General features: G+C 48.8%; 5 protein-coding genes across 5 annotated transcripts; 2 read left to right on the top strand and 3 right to left on the bottom strand.

Moving 5' to 3' along the window:
- Window positions 1-367: 367 nt before the first annotated feature.
- LACBIDRAFT_292733 (uncharacterized protein) lies at window positions 368-2,561 on the top strand (the record flags this gene model as incomplete). Its single annotated transcript, XM_001876932.1, has 2 exons — window positions 368-1,496; window positions 1,575-2,561. The coding sequence occupies 2 exons, from the start codon at window positions 368-370 to the stop codon at window positions 1,961-1,963; spliced, it is 1,518 nt and encodes a 505-aa protein (XP_001876967.1). The 3' UTR covers window positions 1,964-2,561.
- A 1,362-nt stretch (window positions 2,562-3,923) lies between these two features.
- Window positions 3,924-4,505, bottom strand: LACBIDRAFT_311431 (uncharacterized protein). The gene is made up of 3 exons (XM_001876467.1): window positions 4,440-4,505; window positions 4,232-4,377; window positions 3,924-4,163 (listed from the first exon to the last, which is right to left on the bottom strand). Exons 2-3 carry the CDS (start codon window positions 4,341-4,343, stop codon window positions 4,039-4,041), a joined length of 237 nt encoding a protein of 78 aa, XP_001876502.1. The 5' UTR covers window positions 4,344-4,377; window positions 4,440-4,505; the 3' UTR covers window positions 3,924-4,038.
- Window positions 4,506-5,819: 1,314 nt separating this feature from the next.
- On the bottom strand, window positions 5,820-8,032 carry LACBIDRAFT_323363 (uncharacterized protein; the record flags this gene model as incomplete). Its single annotated transcript, XM_001876466.1, has 8 exons — window positions 5,820-6,071; window positions 6,227-6,240; window positions 6,541-6,750; window positions 6,866-7,213; window positions 7,266-7,281; window positions 7,411-7,498; window positions 7,862-7,920; window positions 7,976-8,032. The coding sequence occupies 8 exons, from the start codon at window positions 8,030-8,032 to the stop codon at window positions 5,820-5,822; spliced, it is 1,044 nt and encodes a 347-aa protein (XP_001876501.1).
- Window positions 8,033-9,709: 1,677 nt separating this feature from the next.
- Window positions 9,710-10,777, bottom strand: LACBIDRAFT_311427 (uncharacterized protein; the record flags this gene model as incomplete). Its single annotated transcript, XM_001876465.1, has 3 exons — window positions 9,710-10,200; window positions 10,260-10,540; window positions 10,590-10,777. 3 exons carry the CDS (start codon window positions 10,775-10,777, stop codon window positions 9,710-9,712), a joined length of 960 nt encoding a protein of 319 aa, XP_001876500.1.
- A 490-nt stretch (window positions 10,778-11,267) lies between these two features.
- LACBIDRAFT_311426 (uncharacterized protein) lies at window positions 11,268-14,289 on the top strand (the record flags this gene model as incomplete). Its single annotated transcript, XM_001876931.1, has 7 exons — window positions 11,268-11,534; window positions 11,588-11,855; window positions 11,904-11,977; window positions 12,035-12,100; window positions 12,158-12,994; window positions 13,042-13,830; window positions 13,879-14,289. The coding sequence occupies 7 exons, from the start codon at window positions 11,268-11,270 to the stop codon at window positions 14,287-14,289; spliced, it is 2,712 nt and encodes a 903-aa protein (XP_001876966.1).
- Between the last annotated feature and the right edge of the window lie 8,270 nt (window positions 14,290-22,559).

Genomic DNA, 22,559 nt, shown 5'->3' with positions numbered 1-22,559 from the left:
TTGTATGAATTTTTGAGGTCTTTCTATATATGTGATGACCCGTAAGTAGTGTATCGCAAAGATGATGATCCTTGAAACCCGAATGTAAACCAGAAGCGGTGAGGATGAGCAGGCTAGGATTGAGCGGTGTTCTGGGGCCAAGTCCGATGACCCAGAAGAGTGGGACGTTGCTGTGGCAAGGGGGGCAGGGGTGTCCAGGGGCCCGACGTAACCCCGTCAGGGAGGAAGAGTGACAGTAGTGTAACGTGTGTGACTTGAGTAGATTGGATCTGATAGCCAAAACAGGAGTTGTTCGCGTAGTTGAAAACCAATTGAAAACCAAGGGCGTCCTAGTTTGACTCTAGTTTTCTTCTGTTGCCCACAAGTCATGGACTCGTCCAATTTCGACGGTTATACTTCTTACTCTGATTCTTCCACTCCTCGCACTCCTTCCCCAGACGACATGCACTTTCTGCCCAACTCTTATAAGCACGTCCTCGACACTGACGCCGTCCGCAATGGTTTTCCCGACGACGACGGCAACGGTGTGGCCCCTGAACTTCGTGCCCATTCTTTGGATACATCCTACTGGCCTCCCCTCTCTTCCGCCCCAAATCCTTATGCTTTCAGCAACGACCGTGGCTCTCTCCTCTCAGAGCTTTATGACCATGACATTGACCACCACCAACAGCAGCAACAGCAGCAGCAACAACAACACCCTCCAGATTTTCAGCCAGCCGAAAACTGGCCTCAGTTGCAGCACCAGTCTTCACGCCCTACTGATTACCACATGATGCGCAGAGCCACTTTCCCTTATGTGCGGCATGACCGTGACGAGGGTGGTCAGGCTTATCCCCCCTTTATGCAGCACCGTCAGGATCATCATAACCATTCCGCCCTTCTCCATCCATATCCCCCTCGTCAAGATTCGCTCTACGAACTCTCTCTCCCCTCAGAATCCACTCAGCTGCATGGGGAGCCCTTTATCACCTCCTCTCCGCACTCATCCTACCACGAGTTTGACGAGACTCGCATAAAATTAGAAGACAACACTCCCCACATGGTCCCATCGCAAATGAATTTTTACAGACCCCCTTCCTCTTCTTCCCAGTGCCACCCAATGGCCATGTCCTACCTTTCGCCGCATACGGGACTCCCCGTTCAACACACCGACGATGCTGCTTCAAAGGAGACCCAGTACCTTCGCCGTCGATGTTTCAATTGCCACACTACCGAACCACCCTCGTGGCGTCGATCTACTCTCAATCCTGGGAAAATCGTCTGCAACAAGTGCGGTCTTTACGAACGAACGCACTTGCGACCGCGCCCTCTGCGCTTTGACGAACTGCGAGCTGGAAACAAGGCGCGGAAGCAGAGCAAAGGCACCGTTAGCCCCAAACAACGGACCGCCATGGTGAAGAAGGAACCACGCGAGTACGGCCTCGTACGTCGCAGTTCAGTATCCTCCACGTCCTCTGTCCACTCGGGCAGCGGCGCTAGCGATTGGGACGATAATGGTGTGTTGTCCAAGACCACCTCTCCTCAAGTCTTAGTCTGCTAACTTGGCCTCCCCCCTCGTCCCTTCCTTGCCTCAGTTTCCGTCTATTCGTCAGGCTCTGCTCCACCAACATCCTACAACTCCCCAAACCTGGGGACATTCCCGCTCTCGCGTGACTCTCAGTCTCCTCCGCGGGATGGTGGCATCAGACTTCCCAATGCGCCGCTGTCGGATGTCGCATCTCTACATCAACAAACTCAACACACGCCCTCTTTGCCGACCGCAACTCCTCGCAAGTCACATACATCCCCCCCATACTTTTCCCCGAACCTGGCTGCTGCGACCCCGCAGCAGGACTACTTTTCTCGAGAGTCGGTTGGGCAAGCAGCAGTGTCAGGGGTGGAGGCTGCTGCAGCGTGGGCGGAGGCGATCGGGAACGTGTCGGGACTCGTGGCAAGCCCCGTTCCGACCCCCGTCGCTTCGTAAAGGAGGAGGCCCTTCCAGTGTCGCGTCCAATCTCTACTTATTAGCCTCTCCGGAAGCACCTTATTTATTTATTGAATCCTCAAAATCTCTCTCTCTCTCTCGACGATGCAGCTATCTTATTTATTCGCCCACAAAAGTCAATGCTGTACCATCCCCACCAACAACCAACAAGATTGTATCTACCTATCATGTCTCTGCGTCTCTCTCTATCTTGGCTTGCGCGCACTTGTCCGTTTCTACCCCATGTTTGGATCTCCACACACACCGTTAAACGGACTACTACCCTCCTTTGCCCCCCTTCCCTTCCTTTTTTACACCGGATATCCTCTTCTTGCCGCATTTTTTTTTGTTCCCTCCCCTTGCTTCCTTACCTATTTATTATCCGGGAGGCGAGGGCGAGAGCATGTTGTACTAATATCAGCTTCAATATTTACCATTACATAGTAGACTTGTGGTATCTATCTAACATTTCGACTTTCTCCAACCCGCTCCTTTTTTTGTGCGCTTTTACTCACTAGTAGTAGTCCCTGCATCGAATCCCCATCCATACGATAATTCTGAATACCACCCACACCCAATATATTTATTACCCCCGTGGATTTATAATTTTATGATCTATTCCTGGCGCCCTCCCACCCACCACCCGACTGGATGCGTGGAGCTCGGGCGGACTTGCTTGGCTCCTATTCGGAGCGCCTTGCGAAGGTTGTTTTTGTATTGTAGTGCACCAGGCAAAGGATACTTTTACATTTCTGGCCCCTAGCATAATTCAAAATGTACTAGAACGAAATACCCTCCCTCGGCGCTTACTTTGTTTTCGTTCGAACTAGTCCAGACCTTGTGTCCCCGGCGGGTAAGTACACTTCTTTGTTTTTTGTTGTTGTTGTTGTTGTTGTTTCGTGGGCGGATAAAAATTTCCCCAGAAGAAAATTTGAAAGGTGAGAGCGACTCGGAGGGTGAAGTTACTTGGGAAAAGGGTGGGTGTGGGGGTGTGGGCAGGGTGTGAAATCCCTTGTTTTACAAGAAGAAAAAAGTTGTTCTAATAAAAGGAAACACCCTGCGTCCGGTTCCTGGAATTGGGTCATGCCGTCTGACTCTGACTCTTAGAAAAGAACACTTACATAGCACACTACTAATTTGTGTTGTATGCTTGTCCCCCGGCGTATACTATGAATAGTGGATACTGCGGAATTACACACGGCTTAATGTCGGGAAGCTAATTGACACATTGCTTGTCTCCATAAATTCTTATGGAGTCAAGCAAGCTGCAAGTTACGAGGCTCATGTGCCATTTACGTATACGAATGTGGTACAAGTGCACCTACTTACATATCAAGGCTGCTCGGAGGTTTCGACCCGGACCTTTTGATTACAAGGAAGGGAGGAAGGGAGGGGGAGAAAAGAGGGCGCACACTGTCACACAAAAGAAAAAAGGACTCGCGGACTGTGGAAAGAAGAAAAAGGGAAAAAAGAAGAAAAACAAAGGGCGCTAAGGGTTCAACACCTCTCGTGGGCATCCGATCCCACGATGGTGGAACCCTAACTCAAGAGGTCAAGCGGCTTATTTCAATTTACTTTGAATATAAAAGGAATGGCTGGGACCGCCTACTCGTCGCGGGACCGCATGGCGTCAAGGGATCTACCTGCAAGTTGCTTTTCCAGAAAGGATGAAAGAAGAAGGTAAAAAGGTCGGCGTTAGTTGTGCCGTACGTCGGGCGCGGGTCTTGCCCTCGATTATCACGCCATATGTACTGAGTGGCTCATGCGTGCACTAGCGCACGTTGGGTCGCGTGCGTTTCGAAGCGCGTTGGGCGGAGGTATAATTGCGAGGCTGATCGAGGTATATATTAGCCTCCGTTGTATGTAGATTTAATACGCGTGCTGGGATCTCGTTTGGTAAAATGATAGTCCGGACGACTGGCATGACGCGTCTGCGTGGAAATGATTGCACGGAAAGGGACGGCTGCAGAAGCTTCCCCCGACGATCCTTAATCGGTACATGGTCGAGATGTAGATGGCTGTCAATTTGTAAGTAAGTTTTGTAACAAAAGAAACCGCATAAGAAGAGGGAAACATCATTCTTCAAGCAAGTCCTTAGCTTGTACTTCTTGTAGAACGTTCCCTTGTTTCGAAATCCCTGCAACAACGTTCTTGTTCCCGCATCTTGTTCCCGCATTGTAACGAAGTGCGCATTCCATTTCTTCAACTGACAATAAGTAGACAATTGAAAGGGAATCATATGGAGTTACTTACTTTAGTGAACACCACCAGCTGACGAACGTCGTCGTCGTCTCCCGTCGCTCTCGCTTTTTCTTTGTTTCGTTTCGATTACCATTCTAGATGTCGTAAAATTCGCAAGCTCGCAGGGTTCAGGCGTCATCGTGGCTTGAGCGTACTACATGCGTAAATCGAAACTACGATGGTGAGTCACTGGCATAAGAAATGGAATGGAACCACAGCTGTCACAACCACTCACGGCTTTACTCCGCTTTCATGTGCTTCGACTTTTGGGTGAATGCCTGTCAATAGGCCCAGTTGCGGTAATGGTGGAGGTCTGAGGGTGCCGCTTATTCATTTCGCTCATCAAAGGTGGGTGCAAACACGGCATAACATTGAGATCTTATCTTCGTTGGTGAGCCCGATTTGCTACATGTCGCGCTCGGAGCCATAAAAATGCATAAAGAAGTGTTTATTTATGCCGTTCGCTGGACTTCGTGTACAGCCTTCATTGTGGGGGCCGGCGCTGCGGCTTACGAGGCACGCCTTGGGAGTTACCTGGTCAGGACTCCGCGACGCGTCCAAACAGCTGGCGCAGGGGCGAAAGTAGTTGACAAAGAACGTTCCACTGAAAAGAGGTCCAAATGCTCAACGGAGATCGGATTTGGGAACATACATTGCGCCAGGCCAGCTGTTGCAAGGACTCTTTCTGTGGGATCATTCTTGAAAGCAGACCGCTTGGCAACCCCCGACGTGACTACGGCGTGCCTTTCCGCCGTATAAGTAACCCCTCCACGTACAGGCCTCGCCACAGGTCGATTAAAATAATTAATGGTGTTCACGTATGCACGTAGCAAAGCCAATCGGCGCATCTTCATGGGGCGCACGCTTTGAAGGCAGGCCGACTTCTTTGGCAAGGAATGCTATCGCCACGGAGGATGCCCGAAGTGCCATCTTTCAACGTGAAACGCTGCCATGAGCTTGAAGGTCAAAGTCGATGGTGTGCACCAATCGTTCAAGTATCAATAATCCGTCAGTGCACGCCAGATGCCATCTCAGTTGTGGATCCTGTTTTATATAATAATTAGATAGCAACTGATATCTCTTTCTTGACTGACGCTGAAAGATACTCGATGAATGGACTTCTGAGCTACAAATGGAATCCTACAATCTCAAGCGTGGCGACGGCTAGGATTCTCGAACAAACCTTGCGCTAGGCTGAATAAGTTGAATACCTATCTATCCCTGCGCATCACTTACCAAAGTCCTTGACCCGACCTGCCTTTTTGAGTGACGCGTATTTCAAAAACGTTGTTTGGTTTTCGTGACACCGCGCAAGCAACGGCGGCTTTTACGGTTGGCGAGCAGGGCCAGGTCTGTTTTGACGTCCAGAAGTTATAAGAAGCGATATTTTTATCTCTGGGGTCCATGTATCGAAGGCTGTGACATTCATCGTCACAATTAATATAGTTCTTTTTAATATAAACGATTTATTCCCGGACATCGCTGAGCGCTGCGAGCAGTAGTTTTCGGTGTTCGCATATGTACGGTGCGCCAGGATTCACATTTCTCATGTGGGGATCCTGGTGAATTTGCCGTGCCGTCCACGTCGACATATTTTATTAATTTCTGTATCTCCTTATGTTTTTTCTGAAATACATGTTTTGCGCTTCCACATGGAAGTGGTGTTTTGATCTTTCTCACGGAGACAAACAAGAGACAAACCTAGTACCCGTTGTTGGAGCACATCCACGAACTGGCAGCCTTGCATTTTCCGTTGCTTTTCCTCGCTGTGTTCAACGCGAGAAGGTACTAGGACTTGCGGGTTAGGACCATACGGTTGGCGAGCAGGGCCAGGTCTGTTTTGACGTCCAGAAGTTATAAGAAGCAACTAAGAAGTGATATTTTTATCTCTGGGGTCCATGTATTGAAGGCTGTGACGTTCATCGTCACAATTAATAATAATATAATTCTTTTTAATATACTTAAACAATTTATTACGCAATCCAGATGTACACTAGGCTCCGATGACATGGACACGCTCACCTTCAACGCGCCCACTGGCATCTTGTTCCGACATGTAACTCAGAGGCGAAGAAGCAGCCTATCAGCGAGATGAACCCTAAGGAGGCCCTTGAAGTGCCTGACATGAACATGAGTTAATTAGCTGCCTTTCTCTTCGTTTTCCTCCGTACGCTAACCATCATTCCAAGTTGTTTGACCTATGTATCCCCCTTGGATGCGACTACCTCGAGCCTATCAAAGACGTCGGTCCGAAATTCCTACTCAAGCTGATACGTGAGTATGGAGCGTCGTGAAGGAAGCACTTGAGAGAAAAGTGAGTTCTCGTTACCACGCACATGCTGTTACTGATTCTCTTCCAGAGCCGCCATACAAAGAGCAGCTCAGGCTACCGTCGACTCGGACGAAGAGTTCGAGCATGAAGAGGAAGACGAACCAGCGCCAACGAGCGTGGAAGATCAAAATCCTACACCCGATGACTGAATGGATGCAGGAGAAACAGAGGATAGTCGAAGAGGCGCCAAGTGCACTCATCGTTGGGGGTGGTGCTTTGGGTATTCGTGAGTTTCCGCCATTCAACGCATGGACTATGGATGTTGACGATGAAACAGCTGAAAACGAGAAATGTGGCCTATAAGCTCTACTCAAGCCCTAGCTGCCCACCGCCATGCCATCTCTCCCTCTCCACCACGAACATCGCACCGCGTATCGTCACCAGCGTCCACGTGTCTTCCTCCACAGGCGTCGACGTAGCATCCGCTTTCTTCGTCGGGACATACGGCCGTGGCCACTGCGAACTCCCCGTCGTACTAGGAACACCAGCAGCTGGAGCCGTAGTGGTTTCAGGTGACGCAGTGGTGGGAGCTACAGGACTAGCGGAGGCTACTGCTGCTGGGGAAGGGATGATGGGAGCAGCGGGGGCAGGCTTGGGTTTAGGCATACCGTTGGCAGCTGCTGCGTTTGCTGCGTTCATCCATGCGTACTTTCCACCTAGGCCTGCTGCTTGTGTTGCTACGGCATTGTACATTTTCTTGCACATATTATATTTCTAGGGATTACTTACGCTTTACTGCTACATACTAATGCTACCTGAAAAGTGTGACACATATGGTACATATATTCATTGTGAATACGTTGGAAGCGGTGACAAGGACCCCAGGCTCCTGTCAAATTTTTTCGGATCAGGCTCTATCAGGCTTCAAACAGACCTGACCCTGCTCGCCAACCGTAGGCTTTGCAACGGCTCGACAGGTTACAAATTGACCGAATTTTACCAGGCTTCGCTTTCTGCCATTTCTGGGCTATCCTCGTTAAGTGCTGGGAATCTACGGATGTATTGCCGCCTTTCACCGAAATCGCAGATCAGAGTAATCTCATGCAAAGCGGGTGCGTTTACGGTTTGAGGAACCGTTTCAGTTTTGAATGAACAGGATCATGTGGGAGCTGAATGGAGCGCTGAATTTTTGGATTGACGAATGACCGGTATGCCTAGGATGAATCATGAAAGGTAGAAGTCAGAAACCAGACTCTGAGGAGGCTCAAATTTGCGCCGTCAGTCCAGAAGTCATACCTCAGAGGGAATGTGAGGTTCGAGCGCGTAGAGATAGGAGCTCTGTTGATACTTTCCGGTGAGAGTCTTGGAGCTTTTCCCGAGCTTACCGGAAGAAGGCAAGGAGAGCGTATGGGGACAGTGGGGACTTGCCGTAACGTTTGAGATGCTTTACAGATGCATTAAGGATTCGGAGTGGGAGAAGTAATTGCAAGGCTTGCAACCTTCATCTGAATCTCGTTCCCTATCTCATAAGGCTGCGAAGGACTGGGTTCGTACATGTAATGATAATCGAAGCTCAAACGAAATGAGTTCCTGCGCGTGTAATAGGACCTGAGGATCTCACCTCAGCTTTATGTAACATCTGTAGTGTCATTTATGGCGCATACGAGTGCTATTCTTACTAGTGCGAACTGTCAAAAACGCCAGAAGAACCGGAGGAGGGCTCACCGTCTGAATTTGCCATGTCCATTGTCCAAAGAGCTTCTTCTTCACGAGCTGCTTACAGGCGGTAGATTTACCGGTGAATCGTGACGAACATGTAGGTTAACCAGCTGTGGTCAGGCGCCCAGTATCGGTAAATACATGGAGGAAAAGCAGCACGGGGCGTAACGGGGAGAAGCCGACAGAAAGCCGATGAAAAAAAATCGAAGGATCTGCGAACTGTCGGGGTGCTGAAAAAAACTGTGTTTCGACATTCCGAGCCTGACTTGCATGTAAACGTAGCCAGGTTGTTAAGCTGAAAAGTGGAGGATTTGTGGCGCCTGCCAGCCGCGATGGGGGTTCGACGGCTTTCGACGGTCAAGTTTGTCAAATCTCAAGTGACCCTTCTTCTTTTTTTTGTGTACCTAGCTTATGGAAGTTTTTAGTAAAACCACAAGAATTGAACTGGATGGGGTGAGGTGGGCATTTCAGCCGATTACGAATTCAACACCTTTGGTCCCAGGACGTACCAATGTAACGCAATATGTCCACCAAATGCCCACTCGAGCACAATGACGACCTTCGTACTGATTCCGCGGCCTCGTCATACCTCCTTGCAAGGCACCGATCTTCGAATCTGGGATTATGAAAGGAGGAGGAACCGAAGATACACGCAGAGTTCTTGAGATCCAGCAACGCGCGTTTATCTACATAGAACTGATCTGGGGCGCCAGTTGATCCACTCTAGCCTCCTACCCCTACTGAAGTGGTGCACGGCGCAAGGCTTTTCGAGTTCATAAGTCGTCCGAGGAGGCCACTAAGCAGTAAGTATATAATGGTGGCGGAAATACTCATGCTCTGAGGAGGTGGCGGATGCAATGTACGTCCAGATATGGGAAAAAGAACGAAACGTGTCATGTCCTGCACGTCACTTATATGGTACTTCGAGTCCTTGCGATTGGAGCAGATTGTGGGCGAGTAGCAACCCTTTATCTATGTAAATACATGGACTAATGAAGCCAACAAAGGGATCCACCAGGCATGTTCATTTACCGACCGCTAATCGAAGCTTAGAGATATGTTCTAACTACAATACGTAGGCCCCATCTAATGGCTTGCCACCAGAAAAATTAAACTTGGTATCGGTAGAGTATCGAATCTACAAACAAATCCCCTCTAATACACAGCTTCGCCGCCAACAATACCCCATGATTAGGCTTCTTCTGCCAACGCGCGCTAAAGCGCTCCGAGAAAATGGCCCGAGTAGTCAGAGGGATTACGATGTGAACCTGTTCAGGTTGTTAGAGGTTATCCAGCCGATCATGCGTTCAGCCGTAGGGCCAACTTCCCGTCACCTTGTACAACGACCAAAGCGCCGACAAACAGTGCTATTGACAGGTGAGCCGACTTTTCGCCGAGAGGGGCGGCGGCGTCGCAGATTGCTAAGTCACTGTGTTTGAATTCCGGACGGTGGATTGAATCCGAAGCCTGTTCAGATTCCTTCAACGCCAAGGGTGCTCCTCGTAGGCGTTGCGCTATAAGGGAGGTGTCTGGGCCATTCCATATTCCAAGTCCACCGCAGCAGGGGAGTAGGTTTGTTCGGTGGAAAGACCGGCATAGCTCCGAGATTTACTCTTGGGTAGAAGTTTAGCGGCGTATGATAGTCCCGCAGCGGCGAGTCTGGTTCCAACCCATTGCGCCAATGAAACGCCTGGCAAAAGACCCATAACGTCTTTGACGTCCCAAATGTCACGGTGATGGGTGACCAGGCCTTGTTCGTTGAAAGACAGGCGGGTTATTATGCGGAGCTTATAATGCAGAGGGGAGGGAACAGATAACGAAGTTCCGGGTATAGGAAGGGAAGGTGAGATGAAGGGTAGGGATTGGGAATGAAAAAGTGGGGAACCGTTGAGATTTACGAGGGAATCGACAGAGGAATGGGCGTGAGAGATGGGACCTTCACAATGGATCCCTGGTAGAAGTAGAACGTTGAGGGTATGCTCCACGATCACTTTACGGTGCCCATCTAAATTTCACGGTGTGGTAAGTGTGCTAGATCGCGGCCGCATCGCCATTGACACCCACCAAAACTTTCGTTCTCGCAGATGTCTCCAACATCTGTCCAAACGCGCAAAGCTTGGAACAGAGCTTCATTCGAATACTGGCCTAGAAAACCATGATTTGAAGGCCGTATACGAAAAAGAGTGCAAAGCACTGCAAGTGGGCGGGGGACGTCAACTGAGCTTAACTGACGCGAAAGTCTATGGATATCGCCTATGACCGAGCGTGAGGTGGCGGTAACAAATGGATTCTCATAACTGCGGGGATGATCAGGGTATGTGTTAGAGTCAGTTGACTGACTTACGCTTGAACCAATGTCAGATATGATGATTATGAGAGATAGAAGGACAATACTCACTGGCGTTGGCCTCATAGAAGCGATCAACAGCATCTGCTGACATCCCCGTTTCCCCATAGACAGAATAGCAGACATCCAGGGCGGTGGCACGAGTAGACACCATGGACATCTCGGAAAGGCTGTGGCGAGTAGACCGTGTGGTTGGGAATGCTATAGCATTAGTGTCGGCGGGTGTGTGTGCCATGAAAGAATGGGGGTAAGTAGTAGAATAATAGGCCATCTCTTATGAGAAGACAGCACGAATTTTGCGAAATCAAATGACAACAATTGGGCTGACGATCAAGTGGGCACAAATATGGTTTCTCAGCTCAATTTCGATCTACATTCCAATGCAAAATAATCTCTCCACAGGCTCTCCACGCTGACTCCCCGTGGAGATCCCAAAAGCCAACATCGACTCCAAGAAAATCCAAGCCCCGAGTTGGCTCCGAGTACCACGGTCACGCGGGTGCTGTCAATGTAACCTGCAGCCGTAAACCTGGTTACTTTACCCCGGATCTTGGATGTCGTAGACGGCGTCATTGACATATGGTTGTTCGTTTGGATGGCTGCGGGGGCGTTCGACACGCATGGAGCGCTCAAGGACGGATGAAAGAAGAACGTGGCACGTGATCCCATACCGACGTCACATCTTGAGGCTTGTCACATTTTTTTCGACTGGACCGCAACTGACGATGGCCAATGGATCTCAGCTTTCACAATTAAAAACAGCCTTGGCCCAGGCAGGTCTTACAGGTCAAAATCAGTCAGGGAAGAAGCGAAAACGGTCAACACCCCTCGAAAAGGACAAGGAGAAGAAGGCTGCGAAACTTGAGGAGATCAAACAACGGCTGAATCCTTTTGATACCAAGGTCACGAAATTGAAGCATGATGTCGGTGGAAGGAGGCTCAAAGGCATTACGGGAAAGCCTGCTAAGAGTAAACAGGCGGGAATTGAACAGGTTCGCGTTAATTGGTTTGAACACAATGTTTTGGCTCACTTTAAATCTTGCAGCGCAAGAAGACGCTCTTGAAAGAATACGAAGAGAAGGATCGAGCTGGTGGCATTATTGATCGACGTTTTGGTGAAAACGACCCCACGATGAGCATTGAGGAGAGGATGCTGGAACGATTTACGAAGGAGCGGCAACGAGCATCGAAAGGGGCAGCCTTCAATCTTGAAGATGAGGAAGAACTCACCCATTACGGCCAGAGCCTCTCAAAAATGGACGACTTTGATAATGTTGGACTTGGTTCGGATAGCGACGAGGAGAAGGGTTTGGGTATGTATCGAGTTTTCTTGAATCATTTACGCATTCAATTCTTTCCAGGCCAGATTGACAGAGAGACTGTCACTAAAACCCACTTTGGAGGATTCAGTGACGAGGAGGATAGCGACGGAGAAGTAGGCGTATTTCTATCGCATCTCTAGTGAGTGTACGAACTAACAAGTAACTTGTAGCCTGAAAGAAAAAAGTCCAAAGCAGAGGTAATGGCAGAGGTCATTGCGAAAAGCAAGGAGCACAAGGTCCGTCTTTGATTTAGCGTCCTTCCAAACTCATTCACTGTTTTTATTCATCAATAGTTGCGACGTCAAATGGAAAAGCAGGCAGGGGAAGACGTTCGTCACGAATTGGACAATAATTTTGCGGCTCTGCGCGATCTAATCTACGCTCCAGACCCTTCGACTTCATCTGGAAGCAATCTCGTTCCACTCGGCACTCGTGCAGAGCCCTCAGCCAAACCGCCCTCGGATGTCAACGAAACGCTAAAGGTTCTTGCTCCGGAGGCTCAAGATGATGATTACGACCAGCATGTCCGTGAGCTTGCATTTGACAAGCGAGCGAAGCCGAAGGATAGAACGAAGACGGAAGAGGAGTTAGCGTTGGAGGAAAAAGAGTCTTTGGAGAAGGCGGAAAGGGCTCGACGACGTCGTATGCTGGGCCTTGAGGAGGAGAGCGATGACGAGGGAAAGGGAAAGGGAAAGGGGAAGCGGAAACGGGGAGCAGATGACTTGGAAGATGATTTTTATGATGAAGACGCCGAATTGGGTGGTTTGGGTGCGGGCCTTGAAGGGGGTGATACTCTGGAGGCTGAGCAGGAGGAAGATGAAGGTCAGGATGACGAAGGGGAAAGCTCCGGAGGGGAGGAAGACGAGGAAGAAGGTTCGGCGGATGATTCTGAGGAAGAACAAGGCGAACATGAAAATCTTGTTTCCGTGGCGTCTTCAGCAAAGGGAGAATCGAAAGCACGACAACTTTCAAGTGTGGAGTTGCCGTTTACTTTCCCTTGTCCCTCAACACACGAAGAGTTCCTAAAGATCGTGGATGGCGTCGCCGATGCGGACGTGCCTACGATCGTGCAGCGTATACGAACGTTGTATCACACAAGTTTGGCTCCTGAAAACAAGTTCAAACTACAAGTGAGCCATCAGCCTCCCTTTTCTCTAATTATCTCACAACGCAATAGACTTTGGGTGCTGTTCTCATCGATCACATACTCTACATCACATCTCTATCAGAACCTTCTTTCACCTTGGTATCGGCCCTCCTCCCGCATCTCATCGCGATTACCCGCGCCTACCCCATCCCTGCAGCAGAGTGCTTTAATGAAAAGCTCACCCTGATGCACAAAAATTTGAAGCGTGGTCTTTCCAGAGGGGCCTTGATGCCGGATTCCAAAACTTGGCCTAAACTGCCGGAACTTTCATTGCTGCGGATTATTGGACTCGTATGGCCAACGAGCGATCTTAATCACGCGGTTATCTCGCCGACTCGTGTGCTCATCGGTGCATATCTTGGTCTCGGTCGGGTCAGGTCACTTTCAGACATTGCTAGTGGCCTATTCTTGTGCTCTTTGTTCCTCCAATTCGAGGCCCTATCAAAACGGCTTGTACCAGAAGCCGGCAATTTTTTGGTTAACACCGTCTTGCATTTGGCACCTCATCATTACAAAGATATTCCATCCCTTCCTGGTTCTTTCCCTTCTCCCGATTTTCGTTCAGAATCATGTCGGCGTTTGATGCTTAAGTTGAATGGCAAGAAGGCACCTGTTATTCAAAAGCCCAATTTAACAAGTTTACTTTCGATATCGCAGGCGAGCGAGCAAGCAAAGACCGATCTTCTTGGACTCGCTTTCGAGTTGTTGGGGCGGTTCGCGGAGCTGTACAAGGGGATTGATGCCTTTATTGAACTCTACGAGCCTATACTGGTGATTCTGCAGAATGTTGATGCTGACAACCTCATTGAGGGCCTCAGGGTAGATACTTGTATTGTTTCACTGTTTGTTACTCAACCTATGGCTTAGGTTCAACTGGCCAAGCTGACGGACTCCCTACAACGCCTACTCAAGTTCTCTCGTCAAGCACGACAACCTCTACGCCTTCAAGCCCACAAACCCATTCCGATTCCCACGTACATTCCCAAGTTTGAAACAACTTCATCGAATTACCTTCGTCGCCAAGATCCTGACCATGAGAAGAACGAGGCAGCGAAATTGCGTAATCAATACAAGCAGGAGAGGAAGGGTGCTATTAGGGAGCTCCGGAAGGACGCGAGGTTCTTGGCGGGCGTGGAACAGAAGAAGCAGATTGAGAAGGACCGAGCTTATAATGAGCGCATGAAGCGGGTGTTTGGGTCTATTGAGGGAGAGCGTGCAGAGGAGAAAGCTATGGAGAGAGAGAAATCGAAAGAAAAACGGAGGGCGGGGAGGAAGTAGAAGCGATTTTTGTGAAATACCATCGTCACTGCAATAAACTGGAAAGTATTAATTTGCAAATTTAATTAATTAATCAAATATTTGATTTCCACCACCAACATCCTGCGCCCTTTTCCGCGACTGGCTACACCAAACCTTCCCTGTATCAACCGGGCATCTACTGAAGGCAACAGATTGCAAACGGGTACCCAAGATACACGGAATTTCTCATGGTTAAGGCTCTATGAACGTTGCGCCAGCACCGACGCCCTTTCCTGTTCCCTCTTTCAATGGCTCGAATTTCGACGCGTCTCCAGCTCAGTTTTTGGAGTTTCTGTGGAGCCTGATATCTCAGTATTTAGACGGAGACGCGACGTCTCATATTGACGCTTCCAATACGCAAACATGGACGGCAATCGTCGTTAGCTTGGCGGAGACATTCCTCGCGTCATTCCCTTTGCCAGATCATGTTCCTTGGAACACGATGCAAGAGAAGGTCACGATAGTCGAGGCCACGTTGGAAGTTATGCAACGCGTATTTCAGCGCGTTGACGGAATCTACTATGGCTCTGACGATCTTGTGAAGAAACTCTTTGCGAGACTGTTGGATTTATGCCAGGTTTTGGATCTTTGGGTTGAGCGGGATCTGTCACCAGATGAAGGTGTATTTACGCCGCAACATATGAAAGATAAGACTTTCAATATCATTGTTATGGTTCTTCGTGGACTTGGCGGTGCCAATTTGAATCTCAGGGCCTCAGAAACTACCGAGGCTTGCTGGAAGACACTCCGATGTATTCTCACCGAGGGTGTTGAAATGTGTCGTGGTATGTTGAAGGTAGTCAATCGCTTTTGTTGGACTTAAGCTCACACTGAACATAGACCTCATTTCTCATCCACTCGCACTTACATTTCCTGTAACGCTGATTTTGTTCAATAATCCCCGTCATCTGGAAATCAAGTCCACTGACCCACTGGAACCAGTACGTGTTTCTATTTTGTGAATATCATTTCCCTTCATCTTGAATACTGCTCAGATCAACCCATTGGGCATAACTGTCCATGCTATCTCCCACGTTCCTGTATTTCTGAGTCTGACCCTCGAGATCCTGGTGAATGCTATCTTCCCCAGCCCTCTTTGCCATTGGTTCGTTGCCGACCTAGCTCGGAAAATCGTCGAAACCGCTCAAACCCTGTTCAACCATTGCTTGACCCCGCAATGCGCCACCACATCTTTAAGACGAGCTAAGGCCCTTGTCAGGATCATCTCGCTGGTTCAGCTGAGCACTTTACCTGGCAATGGAAGGATTTTTGGAGATTTGCCAGGCCAGTTGGTACAACTTCGCTTGGATGGCGCCCTTAGTTTGGAAGGGAGCGTCATCGATCCAGCGCTCACAAAGTTCTATGACAAACAAGTGACCATTCCTTCGAGAGCGAGAGTTTACAAATCCCTTCAACTCCTTAGCGTTGGGCAATGGGATTCAACAAACAAACAGCTGGGGGTTGTAGCTCTACCCTTTTCTCATCCTTAGACTGGAATTTGATGCTTTTTCACAGGCCTTGGCAGCCTCATACCTTCACAGCTGTATATCTCGAGCAGATCAAGAGACCATCAAAATGATGAAAGAAGCTCTCCCAAACTTTCCGCAAAGTTCAGAAAGGGATCGCTTGCTTCTGGAACTAGGAAAGCCGCAGCTTCCTGTCGACATCGTGCGCGGTGTTTGTTCGTCCTTACCTGGAGACCCAGCTTGGAAACGTCGGGTTCAATCCCTCCTGCAAGACCTTGTTCATCCTGATATCATTTCGTGGATGGACGATGACACAGGCGCGGACGAGAACAAGTTCGTGACACGCGCCCTGGACGACTTGCAGGACAGATTTGAGAGGTTCGTCCATCACTTGTGGGCTTGGAAGGTGCTTATTGTTTTTCAGACCTCTTCTGGGCTCCTCGTCTACGGAACGTTTGTCATTAGCTGTGAAGATAGCGAAATTACCATGCCTGCTTGCACAGTGTGATGGGTCCGCATGCATCTCTCACGCAGCAGAGCATCCTAGTGCAATCTTGTCTTTCTATCTTCCTGTCATTGTACATTTACTTGATGGACCTGAAGCGGAGGTTACATCTAGCGTCCGTCGATCCGTTTTCAGCGCTTTTCGCCCCATAATACAACATCACGCCGGAAGCGAAAGATTGGAAGATATCATGAATACCATTTTTAGAGGGATAGTTGATACCGACCGAAGCGTTCGACTGAGTGCTGGGTGAGTATTCTCTCAACCTGGTATTGGAGTTTCTCTGACATTTGCAACAGTTACGCATTGAGTGATATAGTCCAACTTCACGCGGCCAGCGGAAGCGAGGGATGGAAAACATCTGAGTCAATTTTCGCTCGATTGTATCGACAAATGGAACAAGCCAAGAATACCGTCCGAGAAACCCTTCTCGTGGCGGTCGGGTCGATGGGACAGTACGTTGCCTCCTAGTGCCACCTACCAGGTTTCTGAAATATTTCGCAGGACGCAAAATGTAGAAGTTTTGGGTCAAATCCTTTGTCTGCTCATTTCCCAATTTGCACAACCAAACCCTGTCGTCAGGGGATTGGCTTGTCTTCAGGTGAGCAACATCTAGGTTTTATGGCTACGATTGATGGATAGACCAGATCACAACAATCTCTAGACAAAAAAAGCAGAGTCCGTACGCTCTCTTGCATCCTTACTTTGATCAGATTGCTCCGTTCATTGTCACGCGACTTTTGAGTCAACCCAGTCAATTTAGCGAGTTTTGTCGCCTCATGTCTGTTACCCCCGCCGACTTCATTAACCTAACGCTTTCTCATACTCTCCCTGAGCTATATGCTAAAGCTGACCGGAGAGGAGTGGAAACAATTGCTCGAGAATTAGGCACAAAACCCTCCACGTTGCTCATTAAACATTGCCATGGAATCCTCGCTCACATATTTCTCAATCCGAACCAAGCTCAGACAACAAAAGGCTTGAACTTTGTCCTCAAGATTTTATCGGAAGCCACGCAAGGCTCAGCAATTGATCTTTTTAGTGTCGTGAAGAGCTGTATAGTTTCCCTACTTGCGGAGTTAGTTGTGGTTATGGGTGACGAAAATGAACAAGTTTCAGAGGCAGTGAGTGATGGAATTACCCTGCTTTGCCCATACTTATTGTTATTCGTAGGCAGTGCAAGCGTTGAGGAAGGTTGAACGGGCTTTGGTATCGGGAAAGGGCCGTCCGCCTCCTGCGCAAGATTTGGGTGCCTTTCTCAAGGTCTATATGCTCGGCTTGATCTCTAGTATCAATGACATGCTACAAGATGTGCTCGGCAAGAAGACTCTGGCTACAAAAAGGAAGATTTTGTGCAGCTTGGGTGCTTTGATTACTCAGATTGGGCCAGCAATCAGCAACGTTTCTCCCCAGGTTTGTTGGTTCGGACAAACTTCAATAACATTCTCACATGAGCATCCTTAGATCATGGCTACTTTTCAAACAATGGTTTCCGTACCTGAGCTGTCTGAGGTCACCCTTCAGAGCTGGCATACATTTTTGAAGACGTTGGGACCTGAAGAGATAGGGCCTCACGTTGGGCCTACCAGTGCTGCTCTTGTTGTTTCTTGGCCGCTTTTCTCCGGCTCTGCACGCCATTCCGCTCTCCGTTCTCTGGAATACATCATCAGTATCATGGGCAAGGCGCTTGGACGATATCTAGATGACGTTGTAGACCTGTCGGTTATTCCTGAACTCATTCCTTTATATGAGGAACTGAAGCAGATCCGAGGAGTATGGTCACCAAAAGAAGAACTTCAACGTATCCTCGACCGCTCTTCAAGCGACAACTTGACCGTCGCTACACAGTCTCTGGCTGAATTAAAGGCTTTCATGGGGTCTTCGCATAAAGCTTTCATTCACGGTCTCGCATCTGGCGATATGTTTGATGCTATGGTCGGTCAAATATCTGCCGCACTCTTCACTGCTGCCTGCCGGGACGGTGATGGAACAGAAGCATTACGCTTGCTTGCCTTCGAATGCATTGGAATACTAGGGGCTGTGGATCCCGATCGTTGCGAAATCGGCTTCAAAGACAAAAGCATGGTTGTCCTGAAGAACTTCACAGACGAGGGAGAATCAGTAATCTTCGCACTTCATCTTATTCAAGATCTGTTGGTTGGAGCATTCCGCTCTACTAGCGACATCAAGTATCAAAGTCATTTGGCGTACAGCATCCAAGAGCTGTTGAAATTTTGCCAATTTACTCCCGCCCTGGTCGCCGCTACAACTACTCATACAGCTGCTGTCCCCCTTAAAGTACGAAATAGGTGGAGCTCGTTGCCGAAACATGTTCTAGAGACTGTCACCCCGTTGCTCGAGGGGCGGTTCACTCTGCCACAAGGCTCATCTCACGCCGTTCAGCTGCCAATCTATCCTATTCAGTCGACGTATAGAGAGTGGATCCAACTTTGGGTAAATCATCTCATCTCAAGAGCATCGGGGCCAACCGCTCAAATTATCTTTGGCGTATTTCGATCAGCAGTTCGCAACAAAGATGTGGTCGTTGCCCATCATCTGCTCCCTCACCTGGTTCTCAACATCTTGATATCTGGGAACGAGGATGACGCCCAGGGGATCCGTGCTGAAATTATGGTTGTATTGGAAGATCAAGTTGACTCTGAGAGCAACTCGACGTCCGACAAGAGGCTGCTCAGTGCCCAGGTATGAACGGGTCATCCACCCCGAACATTTTTGACAATTCTACAGGCGGTATTCATCTTGCTTGACCACCTGAACAAGTGGGTACGCGTTGTAAGACAAGAGATCAGCAGCAAGAAAATCGACAACAAACGAGCGCGAGCGTATCAAATCAGCAATCAGGTTGAGGAACAACTCCTTCGGTTGGACTCCATCCTGTCCAGCATCGACCAAAACCTCATGGCGAAAGCCGCATTCCAATGTAAGGCTTATGCGCGTTCCCTCATGAATTTTGAGCAGCAGGTAGTTACATTGAGGGAGCATACGGCTCATAACAAAGACCTTCCTGGCTATTATGAGAAACTTCACGAGATATATGCCCATCTCGATGAACCAGATGGGATGGAAGGTGTTTCAACGCTTATATTATCACCGTCTCTCGAGCACCAAATTCGCCAGCATGAAAGTACAGGACGATGGACCGCAGCTCAGAGCTGCTGGGAAGTAAGACTTCAACAATCGCCTGACAACGTTGATTTCCACCTTGGTCTCTTGCGGTGTCTTCGGAACCTTGGTCATTATGGTGAGTTCTAAGTATTGTATATAAAGCTGATTACTTACCTGACCTTCAGACACCCTACGTACACATGTAAGGGGTGTTTTGACTCGGTTTCCTGAGTGGGAAAACACCTTAGCCGGTTTTCAAGTGGAAAGTGCATGGATGGTTGGAGCCTGGGACGATGTTGAGAACATTATTAACCGAATGAGCGCTCAAGATTCGCCCATCGTAATGGCCAGGCTTTTGCTGGCAATGCGCACCGGGGATACCGCGGCCGTTTCTGCAGCGTTATCCCTCGCACGCTCAGTCTTAGGGGCTCCCATCACTGCGGCCGGAATCAAAGGCTATCGTCGGTCCTATGATGCCGTCCTCGATTTGCACTTGACGCATGAACTTGAAGTAATTCATAGTGCCACATCCATTCTCCCTTCATCGCCCCAGAATCACAAACGCCGTGAAGTATTGCAGGAACTCTCTCAGATTTTGTCGGCAAGGTTGGATGCAACCCTTCCAACCTTCCGAAGTCGCGAGCCTGTACTTAGCATGCGACGGACGGCGTTTGCCCTTTCGTGCGTATCTCATTCTCTTGTGAATGTGCTGTCTGTAATTTTAGTCTAGACCCGATCCTGGTCACACCCTAACAAAAGAAATTGGGCGCTCCTGGCTGGCAAGCGCCAAGATTGCCAGGAAGGCTGGCCAATGGCAAACTGCTTATAGTGCCGTGTTGCAGGCACAGCAAAGCAAGGAGCGCTTCTCTTTCATGGAAAGTGCAAAACTCGTAAAAGCCACTGGAGAGCCCTTGCGTGCTTTACAAGAGTTAGAGAATTCTATGCGATTGCTTGGGCTATTAGACGACAAGGATGTCCTCGATCTCACCGCTGACGACGAAACAACAAAAATGAAAGCCAAGGTACGAGAGTACGTTGAATCTAATCATTCTCAATTCCGATAGGTGTGTAGATTCAAGTCCTTCGTGCTCGTTGGATGAGCGAATCTGAAAGGTTCGACGTTGCCACCATTTTGAGCGTATTCAAGGAGGCGAGTGCACTGCAGGCAAAGTGAGCATCGACCCCGTGCCATTGCATTGGGTGGTAGCAAATTGACCATGGCCGTGATTAGATGGGAGAGTGCCCACTTTTACCATGGCAAATTTTATGACGAGTGTTTCAAATCTCTACCTATCTCTGATCAACTTAAACGGCAAGTGTTCCTTTCCTCATTATCTCTTATCCAGGCCTAACATTGGATCCCAAAAAAGAGGCGTGAAGATGAACTTGTACACTATTCGCTCCTTTTCGAAAGCCATCAGATATGGATCCAAGTATGTCTATCAAACTGTTCCCCGTCTCCTTACAATTTGGCTCGACCTCGGAGAGGACAAGACCACGGCTCCCTCCGAGCACTTCAAAAAGCTAAACGAACTTGTTGCAACGGCGATAAGGGAAGCCCCCGCTTACAAGGTGATATTTTTCATCTATTTCTATCCTCATTCTGATTATCTGCAAAGTGGTTTACTGCTTTCCCTCAGATTGTCTCGCGAGTTGGGCATTCAAATCCAGAAGTCTATAAACATCTCTCCCGGTTGATTGTGACGGTCATGCAAGAATATCCGAAACAAGCTTTGTGGCTCTTCACTTCCGTCGTGAAATCGACCAAACAGAATCGAGAACAACGAGGAAAGTTGATTCTGGACCAGCTTCGGGTTAATATTCGCTAAGCTTCCATTTTATCCCAAACTGAAGCTGCTCAACAGAACAATCCACAAAACCAAACCGCTAGAACGGAAATCACGAAACTGATATCTCAATGTTTGGCGATGACCAACGAGCTTTTGGCTCTTTGTGATCATCATGTTGATGACGACAAACGAGTTTTGAGCATGAGCAAAGACTTTCCGAGATTAAAAGGCCTCGGACACTCTGACTTGATCATTCCTCTACAAGAGTCGTTGACTGCGAGCTTGCCACCAACTTCGTCTTCTTCTTCAACGCATCAGCCCTTCCCGCCAAACGCCCCTACATTTAACGGTACGTCCTAGATTACGCACGCTTTGAAATCGTGTTGCTCAATAGTATTTCGTTAGAGTTTGCCGATGAGATCGAAGTCATGCGCTCTCTGGCAAAACCACGGAAGATCACGATCCGGGGGAGCAATGGGCAAGTATACATGTTCCTCGGAAAGCCAAAAGACGATCTTCGAAAAGATGCACGATTGATGGACTTTAATGCCATTATTAATAAGTTGCTCAAGGCCAATTCGGAATCTCGGCGGAGGCAACTGCGTCCGTCGTTTTCTTTCTTTTTGCCAGGGATCAGATGCTCACACTTATTTTCTGTAGATATAAGGACCTATGGAGTTGTGACCCTGAATGAAGAGTGTGGTTTCATCCAATGGGTGCCGAACACTATACCGATTCGGCCTGTCCTCATTCGAGGTTATGAAGCAAGGCGGATCAAGAGTTGGGTGTGTATTCCTGGTGTCGTTCTTGACTTTCAATGTTTACATTACGTTCTCAGTCTAATGAAATGGGCGACGTCTTTAGAAAGATCAAGGATGCACCCGACAAAGAAGCCGCTGAATTATTTACTACGAAGATCTTGCCTGGGTTAGTAGATGGTCTCCTTTTCTTCTGCGTTAGCAACTCAACGCGTTGCAGGTTCCCGCCAGTTTTCCACGACTGGTTCATCGAAACCTTCCCCGAACCTACTGCCTGGTTGGCCAGTCGCTTGTCGTATGGACGAACCGCGGCGGTCATGTCGATGGTTGGGTGGATTCTTGGCCTTGGGGATCGGCATTGTGAAAATATACTACTCGATAACAATACTGGAGACGTCGTTCATGTTGATTTTAACTGTCTTTTTGAGAAGGCGAGTGATTTTCAGGTTTATCCGTCGCTAATGTCTTATGATGAGGTAGGGGAAAACGTTGGAAACGCCAGAGAAAGTCCCGTTTAGGTTGACGCAGAATATCGTGGATGGCCTTGGTGTTACAGGCGTTGAAGGTATAAGTGCCTCCCATTCTGCAGAGCAATTACTTGATT

This window comes from Laccaria bicolor, genomic scaffold (assembly GCF_000143565.1).
Source record: "Laccaria bicolor S238N-H82 LACBIscaffold_4 genomic scaffold, whole genome shotgun sequence".
Lineage (NCBI taxonomy): Eukaryota > Fungi > Basidiomycota > Agaricomycetes > Agaricales > Hydnangiaceae > Laccaria > Laccaria bicolor.
This window is presented reverse-complemented; position numbering and strand designations above follow the sequence as displayed.

Coding starts and splice junctions, on each gene's coding strand:
- LACBIDRAFT_311431 (XM_001876467.1), bottom strand. CDS start 4,343: ATGACGCCTGAACCCTGCGAGCTTGCGAATTTTACGACATCTAGAATG. Junction 4,164..4,231: donor ACGACGACGTTCGTCAGCTG/GTGGTGTTCACT, acceptor TGTCAGTTGAAG/AAATGGAATGCGCACTTCGT.